The following is a 13,633-nucleotide window of genomic DNA, read 5'->3' on the forward strand; positions in this document are numbered from 1 at the left end:
AGAGTCCAGAAAGAGACCCACATACATATGACAACTGATCTTCAATAAAGGTGCAAAGGCAATTCAGTTGAGAGGAGGATAGCTTTTTTTTTTAAATAAATGATGCTGAAATGATTCGATAGCCATGCGCAAAAACGAACAAACACAAAACTCTGATCCATACTTTAAATCATATATAAAAATTAATGCAAAATGCATCACAGAACTAAATGTAAGACCTAATTTTTGGGGAGACCTTGGATTAGGTAAAGATTTCTTAGATACAACACCAAAAGCACAATCCATAAAATAAGAAAAAAGATAAGTTAGACTTTGTCAAAATTTTAAATGCCTCGTGAAAGACACTGACAAGCAAATAAAAAAATTCACAAAACACATATCTGATAAATAACTTGTGTCCATAATATATAATGAACTTTCAAAACTCAACAATAAGAAAACAATGTTTCCTATAGAAAACTGGGCAAAAGATCTGTACAAACACTTCACCAAAGAAGATATATAGATGTCAAATATTAGATATTATGGAAATGCCAAATAAAACCACAGTAAGATACAACTATCTTACTATTAGAATGGCTAAAGTTTTTATAATGGACAATTCAAAGTGCTGGTGAGAATGAAAATCAACTGGAACTCTCATACATAGCTGGTTAGAATTTAAAATTGTATAGCCACTTTGGAAAAGTTTGGCAGTTTCTAATAAAGTTAAACATATACTTACCATACAGCCCAGCAATCTGACTCCTAGGTATTTACCCAAGTGAATGAAATCTTATCATCACACAAAATATGGAAACAAATATATAAACATAGCACATTTATTCATAAACACCAAAACTGGAAACCATCCAAATATCCTTCAGCTGGTGAATGGATAAACTGTGATACATCCATACTATGGAATACTACTCAGCAATAAAAAAGGAACAAACTATGGAAAACACAACAGTAGGAATGAGTTTTGAATGCTTTATGCTAAGTGAAAGAAGCCAGGCTCAAAAAGCTTCACACTGTATGATTCCATTTATATGACATTCTGGAAAAGGCAAAACTATAGAGACAGAAAAGAGATAAGTATTTTCCAGGTCTGGAAGTGGTGGGAAGAAGTGACAGTAAAGGGACCTGAGGTAATTTTTGTTCTATATCTTGATTGTGGTGGTGGTTACATGACTGTATGCATTTGTCAAAACTCATAGAATTATTATTATTATTATTATTATTTTGGCCACACCACGTGGCTTACAGGATTTTTGTTCCCTGACCAGGGATCAAACCCAGGCCCCGGCAGTGAAAGCGCTGGGTCCTAACCACTGGACCGCCAGGGAATTCCCCAAAACTCATAGGACTATTAACATAAATAAACCTCATAGAATCATAAAATATGTTAAAAATGGACTTGAGCATAGGTTATACAAAATATACAGATACACGTTTGAATGGGAAATACATGGCCACGTTGTTTGCCTCTCTGAATGAAGAGTTTAATTGTCACATGCTAAGTCATGGGGAATAATTGTAGGTTTTTTCATAAAGCTAATGTCAAGATAAATAGAACATTTTAGGCAATGAAATTTATCGTTAGCTTTTGAAGTGAACTCATAAAAAGAATGGAATCAGCAAATACAATCAGTAATAGAAAAATTATAATCCAGGCGTAAGAAAATATGGAGCTGGTTTTGGGTCATATTACTGGGAACTAAGAAGATGAACTGAGAACTGAAAATGATATTCTCAGAAATGGAAAAGCAGTAGGAACTGTAGAGTGATTAACTTAAAAATGACAGAAAGATTTAAGAAACACTGACAAATGTGAGAAAAGTTGGAAGGTGACAAGGGTTTCTGATACATGAGGTAATGATTCCAATTTCTGATGTAGTGAGGAGCAAGAGAAACATCTCAATGGAACTTTCTGGGTAGCTAAATGTAGTACTAAAGTACCAGGGAAGAACAGACTGGAGACGTCAAAAACAGAGTCATCAGAATTTCAGGATGGATGAATCCTTGCATGTATATGAAGAAAATACTGGTGACCAGTAGACAGGGTCCGTAGGGCAACCTCATTTATGGGGATAATGAGGAGAAGGCTGGAAAAGGGGGCAAATAATAAATTGGATGCAAATCAGTACGAAACAGACAGGAAACAAATCAAAATTAGGGGAACATGAGCAAGGTCACTCATAGGAGAGAAACTCAAAGAGACCACAACAGGTCAATAATGAAATGTTCAAACTAGGTATTGGAGAAATAAGAAATAAAAAATGAGATGCCACTTTATACCCATAGTTAGCCCCAAAATGAGAAACTCTGGTAATACTAATTGTTGGCAGAAACTCGAGGAAAGCAAGAACCCTGTGCCCTATTGCTGGGAGAGTAGATTAGTGCAGCCAATTCAAGAAGAATACGGTGGTGCTCAAATTCAATATGAGAATATGCAATGATCAGGCAAACTCTCTCTTCTAAATACATCCCTGAGAAATTCTCACACTCTGTAAGAGAACATTTGTGTAGAAATTCATTGTAGAGTTGTTTGTCTTAAATGGGAGTTAACGAAAACCTAGGTTCCACCACTGGGTGTATGGTTCAATAAGATGTGGTGCTAGCACACTGTGGAATACTATGCAGCAATTTGAAGGAATGAAGCCAGATGAGCACTGCAATATGGACAGACCTTAGGGGTGAGTGAAAAAAAGGAACATAAGACATGTAGCACAGGGACTTCCCTGGTGGTCCAGTGGTAAAGAATCTGCCTTCCAATGCAGGGGATGTGGGTTCGATCCCTGGTCGGGGAACTAAGATCCCACATGGCCGTGGGGCAACTAAGCCCACGCACCACAACTACTGAGCCTGTGCACCCTGGACCCCATGTGCCACAACTAGAGAGAGAAAACCCAAACGTCACAACTAGAGAGAAGCCCACGAGCCACAGCTAGAAAGAAGCATGAGTGCTGCAACAAAGAGACCTTGGGCCGTAACAAAACATCCCGCATGCCTCAATGAAGATCCTGTGTGCTGCAACTAAGACCTGACACAGCCAAAAAAATAAGGAAAATAAATAAATTTAAAAAGTGTATAAACAAAGAGTGTTTAACAAAAAAGACATGTAGCACAATATAATTTATATACACTAAAAATACATACTTATAAACCAATACTTCAGGCTTTAAGAGAATATCATACAAATTCAAAGATCAAACACATTAGATCTGTTGCCTGTGGGAGGAGGCATAAGGGATGGATATGAGGAATTGGAATAAAAGGGAAGAAAATTTAAAATACCTAATGTACAAGGAAAGAACCTAAGATAAGGGGGTGGGAGTGAAGTAGGAAGAATAAAAAGTCCTTAGGTAAGACAGGGTGGTATGTATGTGATCCAGGGTACAGAGATTAGCGACAGCTTTCTTGTCAAAAAAGCCAAGCAAAGAAGACAATGGATATTGGCAAGGGTCATACTTGGAGATAGCATTCAGATATTGGAGGGGCTCTGTCAACTCTCTCCAAATGCTTAGAGCCTTCAAGATAGGATATCTTCAGAGCCTTTCAAAGGCATCAGCCTCTTCTAGAGAAACTGAGATCTATTTCCATGTCCCCCATCTGCCTGGGTCACACTCACTCACCTGAGCAGCTCTGATGTGGGGTTTCCTCCTCCAACGTCCATGGCCCCTCTCCTTGCTCCATCTTGAAGATGACCTCTGGTTTGGGAACTTGGTACCCTGTTAACAGGACATGATACAGGATTGGGTCCAGCTAATTGGGTTTCGGGGCCTTTCAATGACACTTCCATTTGCTCTTCAGGAAAGTAATCCCATTTCACTGGGAGTAGAGTAATAATCACAGACGTGAAAAAGGACTGAAGAATCTCGGGCAAATCAAGGATGACACCATCACACACTTCAGATGTCCCAGAGCACTCAGCAGCTGAGAATGGAAACAGCCTCTCTGAGGCCCCTGGCGGGCGCATAGGATGGCTGTGCTTACCCACTGAGCACAGGTGGCTATAGTTCTCCAGTGTCACATCCCGGTACAGGCGCCTCTGAGCAGGGTCCAAGTGCTGCCACTCCTCCCTGCTGAAGTCCACAGTCACATCCTCGAATGACACCTGTAACAACACAGTCCTGTTCAAGATGACATGGTCAGCACTGGAGTATGGAGGGAAGAGGAATAGGAGGTTGTTTTTAATGACTTTTACCATAATGTATCATGTAGGGTTTTCACCCAGCACCCAGTTTTGCGTTTTATTTTGTGAGAGAAAAACACATGGAAGTATCTTGACATTCACTGTGTATTAAATTCATTCATTTATTCATTCAGTCCCTTTTTTTTCAAAAATGAGGATTAAAATAGGCTCTCTTTAAGTCCTCGAGTTAACGTAGGAACTACATACAATATATTTACTGGTTGATTATGTGCCAGGCAATGGCAATATAGAATTGACTAAAATATAAAACAACTTGGACAACCAACATAAGAAGATACAGAGGGGGCTAAAAGGCATTTGGAAGAAATGTACTGGGGTAAAGGCCAAACAATAAAGCCTTTAAAAGATAACATAGAAAAAACCATAGCAGAGATGAATATCTTCATCATCTTGGATTATGAAAATAATTCTCAAACAGGATGCAAAAAACATTAACCATAAAGAAAAAGATTGATGTCTGTCTCCAATGAAGTTTAAAACTTCTATTCATTTAAAAGACAGCATTATAAGAGAAAAAAAAAGAAAAGCCACCAAATAGAAGATATCTGCAACACATTACTGACAAAGGGCTCATATCTAGAGAATGTAAAGAACCCTTACAAACCATTTTTTTTTAAAAAGAGAGAGATCACCAGTAGAAAAGTGGGCAAAAGGTCTGAACAGGCATTTTACAAAAGAGGAAATCCAAGGCATTAATAAACACAAAAAGGGCTTAACTTCCTTAGTAACCAGGGAATGCATATTCAAGCCATAATGAGTTATCATTACACAACCCCTACAATGTCTTCAGTGAAAAACACTGGCAATATCAAGGATGTGGAGAAAAAGGTACCCTTGTACACTGTTGTTGGGAATGTAAATTGGTGCAGCCACTGTGGTAAACAGTTCCTCAAAACATTAAAAACAGAACTACCATATGATTCAGCAATTCCACCCCTGGGTATATATCCAAAGAAAACGAAAATGCTAATTTGAAAAGATACATGCACCCCAATGTTCAAAGCAGCACTATTTACAATAGCCAAGACATGGAAGCAACCTAAATGTCCATCAACAGATGAATGGATAAAGAAGATGTGGTATATATATACAATGGAATACTACTCAGCCATAAAAAGAATGGAATTCTGCCATTTGCAACAACATGGGTGGACTTGGAGGGTATTATGCTAAGTGAAATAAGTCAGATGGACAAAGCCAAATACTATATGATATCACTTATATGTGGAATCTAAAAAATAAAACAAACTAGTGAATATAACAAAAAACAGGAACAGACTCACAGACATAGAGAACAAACTAGTGGTTACCAGTGGGGAGAGGAAAAGGGCGAGAGGCGAGGTAGGGGTAGGGGATTAAGAGGTACAAACTACTATGCATAAAATAAATAAGCAACAAGGATATATTGTACAGCACAGGGAATATAGCCAATATTTTATAATAACTATAAATGGAGTATAATCTTTAGAAACTGTGAATCACTATGTTGTACACCTGAAACTTAACATAATATTATAAATCAACTATACCTCAATAAAAAATTTTTTTGAAGAATGGCAATATGAAGTGTTGAAGAGAACATGGTGCAATGAAAACTCTCATATGTCTAATGGAGCAGTAAATTGGACGACCATATTGGAAAACCTTTTCGCTTTACCTGGTAATGTTGAAACATGCACACACAAGGACACAGTGATTCCATCCATGGAAATATGCTCAATTGGAATATGTGGTCATGTGCAACAAGAGGCATATTCAAGAGTATTTACAGCAGCATTATTCAAAATGTGTGTAATATTTCATGATAAAAAAGTTTAAAATTAACAGTAATTTTAAAAATCAGTGTTCACCATAACAGTAACAGTATCTACTATCTTTGTGGAAAAATATGAAGGATATTTTCTTAGTTGCTTTTATTTGCATAATCTATAAGCATATACCACCCATCCACCCACCCACCCACCAACTAATCAAGACTGGTTTCTTGGTTAGGGAAATCTGTGGGACTGGGGGAAAGAACCATGTGAATGTATTACCTATTAAAAAATTAAGTTTAAAAGTTACCAATGGGTTCAAGGTGGAATAGATACAATTCTCCCTATTTCTCCTGCTAAGTAGCTAGAAACCCTGGACATTATATATTAAAAAAAAGATAAGAAGACTGTCAGTTGGAGAGAAGGAGGCTAACTGGCTAGGGACCTTGGAACCTGAGGAGTGACACAGCAGTGATTTCCCTGAGTTTCCTTTTCACCCCATATATCTTGGACTGGGTGGTGGCGAAGCTGGCAACCCAGAACGCCAACTGGTGCAGATAAAAACAGTCCCAAGAAAGCCTGCTCTCTCTAGCCAAAGTACCAGGAAAGGGCCAATGTAGCAAGAGAGAAAAATTTAGATAATTACTGCCCTACTCCAGCCAAGCATCACAGAAAAAAGCTGCAGCTCCCATCCCAATTCTCATAAGCAAAGGCTGAGTGGGGAGCCTAGGTTTTCATCCCTGCCTGGGGATAATGAGGCCCCTCCCACACAGTGTCAATTTAGGCTATGTGGGGATCTTGAACTTCTACCCCCAACACAGTAATGAGGTACCTTTTTGTCTCCCCACCAGGGTGGTGTCAGAGGTGGTCTGGTGGGGAGCATGAAATTCCACCTCCACCCAGGATCAACAAGGTGCTTGTCCCCTCTGGGGTGTCAAAGGAGGCTAATTAGGGACCTGAACTTCCACCTCCACCTGGCAGTAAGAAGGAGATTCTCCTTTTTTAGCAGAACAGTGTTGGAGGGAGACTGCTAAACACAAGATTTAAATAATATCCAGGGTCCCCAAAATATCCAGGACATAACTGAAAATCAGGCATCATGTGAAGAAGCAAGAAAATCTTAACTGGAATGAGAAAAGACAATCAACTGACACTGACACTGAGATGACACAGATGTTAGCATTATCAAGGATTTTAAAGCAGCCATTATAAAAATGCTTCAGGGATTTCCCTGGTGGCACAGTGGTTAAGACTCCACGCTCCCAATGCAGGGGGCCTGGGTTTGATCCCTGGTCAGGGAACTAGGTCTCACATGCATGCCACAACTAAGAGTTCACATGCCACAACTAAGGAGCTGGTGAGCCACAACTAAGGAGCATGTGAGCTGCAACAAAGGAGCTCACATGCTGCAACTAAGACCTGGAGCAACCAAACAAATAAATAAATATTAAAAAAAAAAAAAAGCCTGGCTACACATTAGAGTCGTCAGGGGAACATTTTGTCCCTGTTCTAACAGTACTTTGTTATTATTTTTAAAAAATGCTTCAATATACTTAAATGCAAAAATAGAAAGCCTCAGAAAAAAAGATATAAAGAAGAACAGAATGGAAATTTTAGAACTGAAAAATAGAATAACTAAAATTTTAATATCAGTGGAAGAGCTCAATAGCAGAATAGAGAGGACAGAGGAAAGAATTAGAGAACTTGATGATAGAACAATAGAAATGATCCAATCTGAACAACAGAAAGAAAATTGACTGGAAAAAAAATGAGCAGAGCCTCAGGGACCTCTGAGACTATAATAAAAGATCTGGCATTCGTGCCATCAGAGTTCCAGAAAGAGAGGAGAAAGTGTGGGGCTGAAAAGTATTTGAAGAAATTATAGCTGAAAATTTCTCAAATTTGGCAAAAGATATCAACTTAGAGTTTCAAGAAACTGAGCAAACCCCAAAAGGATAAACCAAAGAAATTATACGAAGACACATTATAGTCAAACTTCAGAAAACTAAAGACAAAGAAAAAATCTTGAAATCAGCAAGAGAGAAATGACACCTTACCTATAGCGGAAAAACAATTAAAGTGACAGCAGATTTCTCACCCAAAACCATGGTGGAGAGAAGGAAGTGGCACAACATTTTTCAAGTGCAGAAAGAAAAGAACTGTCAACCCTGAATTCCATAACTGGCAAAATTATCCTTAAGAAATGAAGTGGCCATGGCCATTAAGTACATGAAAAGATGCTTAACATCATTAATTATCTGGGAAATGAAAATCAAAACTACAATGAGATACTACCTCACACTCACTAGGATGGGTAGAATCAAAAAGTCAGATAATAACAAGTGCTGGTGAGGATTTGGAGAAATTGGAAACTTCATACATACACCGCTGGTGGGAATGTAAACTGGTGCAGCTGCTTTAGAAAACAGTCTGGCAGTTCCTCAAATTATTAAACATAGAGTTATCATTTGACCTAGCAATTCCACTCCTAGGTGTATATATATACTTGAGATAAATGAAAATATATATCTGCATAAAAACATGTACACAAATGTTTACAGCAGCATTACTTATAATAGCCAAAAGGTGGAAACAACCCAAATGTATATCAGCTGACAAATGAATAAACAAAATGTGATACACCTGCACAATGGAATATTATTCAGCCACAAAAAGGAAGGAAATACTGATACATGTTACTACATGTACATGCTACACTTCTTCCCTATCTATTTGCCTACCTACATATATACCTGCTGACCTATTATGGACTGGTGACTTCCTACTTTATTCAGTGGGTTATAGCCTATTACTATCATTATTTCTTTTGCTACTCAAATTGCCCCAGGTTTGGCCAGAGGGAGCTCCTTAAAAACATTATGCTGAGTGAAAGAAGCCAGACAAAAAGATCACATGTTATGTGATTCCATTCATGTGAAATGTCCAGAATAGTAAAGTCTATAGAGACAGAAAGCATATTAATGTTTGCTTAGGGTTGGAGGAGGCAGGGAGGTGAGGTGGCGCAGAGTGATGGCTTAAGGGTATGGGGTTTCTTTTTGAGGTGATGAAAATGTTCTAAACTTGATTGTAGTGATGGTTGCACATATCCATAAACATACAAAAAACATTGAATTGGACACTTTATTTTTAAAATAAATTTATTTATTTATTTTTATATTTGGCTGCATTGGGTCTTTGTTGGTGCATGTGGGCTTTCTCTTGTTGTGGAGCACGGGCTCTAGGCACATGGGTTTCAGTGGTTGTAGCACACGGGCTCAGCAGTTGTGGCTTGTGGGCTCTAGAGCACAGGCTCAGTAGTTGTGGCTCATGTTGCTCTGCGGCATGTGGGATCTTCCTGGACCAGGGCTTGAACCTGTGTCCCCTGCGTTGGCAGGCGGATTTTTAACCACTGCGCCACCAGAGAAGTCCCTGAATTGGACACTTTAAATGGGTAAACCATGGTATGTGAATTATATCTAAATAAAGCTGTTACTAAGAAAGAAGAAATGAAGGGGAAATCAAGATATTCTCAGAAGAAGGAGAACTAAGAAAATCTGTTGTCAGCAGACCTACCCTAAAAGAATGGCTTAAAGGAAGTTCTCTAAACAGAAAGGAGATGGTAAAAGAAGTCTTGGAATATCAGGAAAGAAGAAAAATGGAAAGAGAAAAAATATGGATAAATACAATAGACTTTCCTTTTCCTCTTGAGTTTTCTAAATTATATTTGAAGGTCAAAGTAAAAAGTATAACATTTTTATGATGTGGATCTCCATGTATGTACGGGAAATATTTAAGACAATTGTAATTGGTGAGGGTAAAGGGACTTAAAGGGAGCTAAGTTTTCTACACTTCACTCTAACTGGTAAAATGTCAACACCAGTAGAGACCTATGTGGTGATGGAATAGTTCTGTATCTGGATTATTGTACAGGAATCTACACATGTGTAAAATGGCAGAGAACGACATGCACACCGCAGAAATGTCAATTTCCTGTTTGTGATAATTGTACTCTAGTGATGCAGGATGTAATCATTAGGGGAAACTGGGTAAAGAGTTACATGAGACCTCTCTGTACCATCTTTGCAACTTCCTATAAATTCATAATTATTTCCAAATAAAAAGTTTTAACAAACTACTAAATTATCCTCAGAAAGATTGGAGTAGGGGACACAGCAAAAAAGATCAAGATGCTATTAAAAAGGAGCACTCACAGGAGTTCCCTGGTGGTCTAGTGGTTAGGATTCGGCACTTTCACTGCTGTGGCCAGGGTTCAATCCCTGGTCAGGGAACTGAGACCCCGCAAGCTGTGCAGCACAGCCAAAAAAAAAGAAAAAAGAAAAAAAAGGGGGGGCCATTCACTTCTTCCTCTCTATCTGCCTACCTATGTACCTACCTACCTATTATAGGGTCTGGTCACTTCCTACTTTATTCAGTAAATGATAATCTATTACTATTATGATTTCTTTTGCTACTCAAATTGTCCCAGATTTGACCAGAGGGAGCTCCTTCAAAGTGGCTCCTGTGTCATTTTGACATGTTCCCATCTTTTGAGTGCTTCATTACTTCCCAGCACAATGAGTTCTTCCAGAATCATTTTGTACTTTCTCTGTTCCAACCCTGGATTCAGTCATATCTCCAAGAAGCTCTAGTTCCTATTAGTGACAAATGGTAAATCAAGGTGTACTCATTGTGCCTGGCATATAATTGTCATTTCAGCAGTCAGAGAAAGGAATGTTTTTCCTTATAGGAGAATGCCAACTAATCAATATAGAAGAAATGATGGAATTAGAAAAACACCATTAGGGAAGTAGCACCGTAATTAATTGTTACAGGCAAGAATCATCGCTAGATGCTACAATCAGTGGACAAAAGCATGAGAAATAGTCTCAATGTATACATAGTCTCATTGTATCTCCCCACAACCTAGTTGTTAATTACAAAGAGAAATATAGTAACTTTACAGTACCTGACAGATGCCATCTTAGCCAGGCGATCAAAGTTAACATTATCAATAAAGGACAAATTGGTATTGAATGCTTGCCAACGTGAGGCACTGAGAAGAACACAGCATCATTTCTGTGATATTTGACAAAAATGAAAAACCTGAATCTAATTATGAGGAAGCAGGGAAAAAACCCAAATTGAGGGACATTCTTCCAAATGGTGTCATGAAAGTCAAGGAAAGGGTTTCAGATTAAAGGGTAAAGGGACATGACAACTAAACATAATACATGAGCCTGGATTGGATCCTGGATCAGGGGGAAATGCTATAAAAGGATGTTACCGTGACAACTGGGAAAACTATTTACAAATTGTATGTTAGTGAAACCGAGCAGGACCCTGTGGGGCTCCTGGGCATGGAAGCCTTTCTGTCCCCTGTTCTTTTTTTTTTAAGGTTTTTGTCTTTATTTATTTATTTATTTGGCTATGCTGCATGGCTTGTGGGATCTCAGTTCCCCGACCAGGGATTGAACCTGGGCCCTGGCAGTGAAAGCCTGTAATCCTAACCACTGGACCACCAGGGAACTCCCTGTCCCCCATTTCTTGTTTGTAGGGAATAGATTCCAGCCTCCATGACCTTCCCTGACTTCCAAAGGGCAGATTTGAACAGTTGCTAATCAGGGAAGGGAGGGGATGCAGAGACAAGGGAGGAGCAGCCAAGAAACAATAGTGCAGCCTTGGGGCAGGGTCCTGGTTCCTCCTCAAGGGATACACATAACAATATCTCTGAGCTCTTCTGAAGAACTAAAACCCCCAACAAATGGAAGGTGTTAGCATTCCTCATTCCAGAGAAGACCACATGAGGCCAGATTAAAGGAACCAGAGAAGCTCATCAAGAGACTACCTGAGACCAAATTAAAGGAGTGCAGGCCCTGCACACACTCTAATACTTATCAGCAAGCCCGCCCTTGAACCATTGCTATAAAACTCCTCATCAAATCCTCCCGGGTTGGGACACACAGTTTTTGGGGGCAGGAGCCTACTGTGTCCCCATTTGTCTGGCAAAGCAATAAAGCTACTCTTCTCTACTTCACCCAAAACTCTGTCTCTGAGATTCGATTTGGCACTGGTGCACAGAGGCCGAGTTTTTGGCCTCATTAGGTAATTAGATAATACACATCAAATATTAGATAGTACTAGATCAATGTGCAATTTCTTGATTTTGATAACTGTACTGTGATTATGTAAGAGAATGTCCTTGTTCTTAAGAGATACACATTAAGTATTTAAGGGTAAAGGGGAATTATGTCTGCAAATTACTCTCAAGTGGTTCAGAAAATAAAGTTTTAAATATATCTGTGTGTATACACATACATACATACATATATACATAAATTGAGAAGAGAAAGCAAATGTGGCAAAATGTTAACAATTAGTGGATTTGGGTGAAGGGCAAAAGAATCAAACGTTTCAAAAGAATTAATGCTTTAAAACTCTTAGTAGAAAATATAGGTAAATATTTGTTTAGGCCTTGGGGTAGGTGAGGATTTCCTAAACAACACAGAAAATGCACTAAGTATCAAAGACAAGATCTAGTGATTCAACTGTGAGGAAATGAGGAACCTTTATTCATTGAAAGACCTTTGTTCTTTGGGGGCCCTTATTAGTGAGTGTTCAGGGGCACAGAGCAGGCATGGAACTCACAGTACCTGCTCCACCACCAGCAGCTCCGGGGGCAGATCCGCAAGCACTGGGCAGTGCCCAGCACTTCTCCATCCACCAGCTCTCCTGAGCACAGCCCCAAGGGTTGCTGAGAGCAGGACCTCCACCTGAGTCTCTAGCAGCAGGTCTGACCTACTCCCCTTCACTGCGCAAGGGCACTCACCCAGGGAAAGCCCTGGGGTCAGGCTTGAGGGAAGCTCTCATTCTGCCTGCCCATCCTCCTGATCCTTGCTCTCTTGCTGGTGACCCCAGGACAGACTGGCAGGTGTGTAGGTGACACAGGGGAGGAGCCTCAGGTGGCAGGGAGGAGTGGCTATTTGCCAACCAGTATGGGAAAATTAAAATATTCTATCATTTGGCACTGGTAAACATTTTTTAAAAACTTTTTTTTACCATTTTTAAAAATTGAAGCAGGCTTCCCTGGTGGCGCAGTGGTTAAGAATCTTCCTACCAAAGCAGGGGACACGGGTTCGAGCCCTGATCTGGGGAGATCCCACATGCCGCAGAGCAACTAAGCCCATGCACCACAACTACTGAGCCTGTGCTCTAGAGCCTGTGAGCCACAACTACTGAGCCCACGTGCTGAGAGCCCGTGCACCACAACAAAGAGTAGCCCCCGCTTGCCGCAACTAGAGAAAGCCCGCGCACAGCAACGAAGACCTAACACAGCCAAAAACAAATAAATAAATAAATTTAAAAATAAAAATAAAAAATAAAATAAAAATAAAAATTGAAGCATAGTTAATTTACAATGTTGTGTTAGTTTCAGATGTACAGCAAAGTGATTCAGATATTATATATATATATATACACATATATATACTTTTTCAGACATTGTTAAACATTTTAACAACTCTGACAGCCCAAGCTGGTGGACAAAAGACCACCCTCATCTGTCTCTCCCTCCCTGGGAGTCACACAGGGAAAGGGTACAAAGACCATGCCAGGCACAGATGCCCCTCTGATCCCTTTCCCCCCCAAAACAGACACTTTGGACTCCACCTTGGCTGGGTAGGCT

At 39.5% G+C, this 13,633-nt stretch overlaps 1 protein-coding gene across 3 annotated transcripts in view; it reads right to left on the minus strand.

Annotated features, from left to right (window-relative positions):
• The window catches only part of ZNF41 (zinc finger protein 41), a 52,685-nt gene that overhangs the window by 7,201 nt on the left and 31,851 nt on the right, over positions 1-13,633 (minus strand). For 2 of the 3 annotated variants that reach the window (XM_061177826.1, XM_061177827.1), the window contains exons 3-4: positions 3,979-4,099; positions 3,618-3,713 (exon numbers count right to left, since the gene is read on the minus strand). In XM_061177826.1, the coding sequence (XP_061033809.1) occupies positions 3,618-3,713; positions 3,979-4,099 (217 nt within the window). Of the gene's footprint in view, positions 1-3,617; positions 3,714-3,978; positions 4,116-13,633 lie in introns of all 3 variants that reach the window. The other variant, XM_061177828.1, reaches the window with a different exon arrangement.

The sequence above is a fragment of the Eubalaena glacialis genome, chromosome X (assembly GCF_028564815.1).
Source record: "Eubalaena glacialis isolate mEubGla1 chromosome X, mEubGla1.1.hap2.+ XY, whole genome shotgun sequence".
Classification (NCBI taxonomy): domain Eukaryota; kingdom Metazoa; phylum Chordata; class Mammalia; order Artiodactyla; family Balaenidae; genus Eubalaena; species Eubalaena glacialis.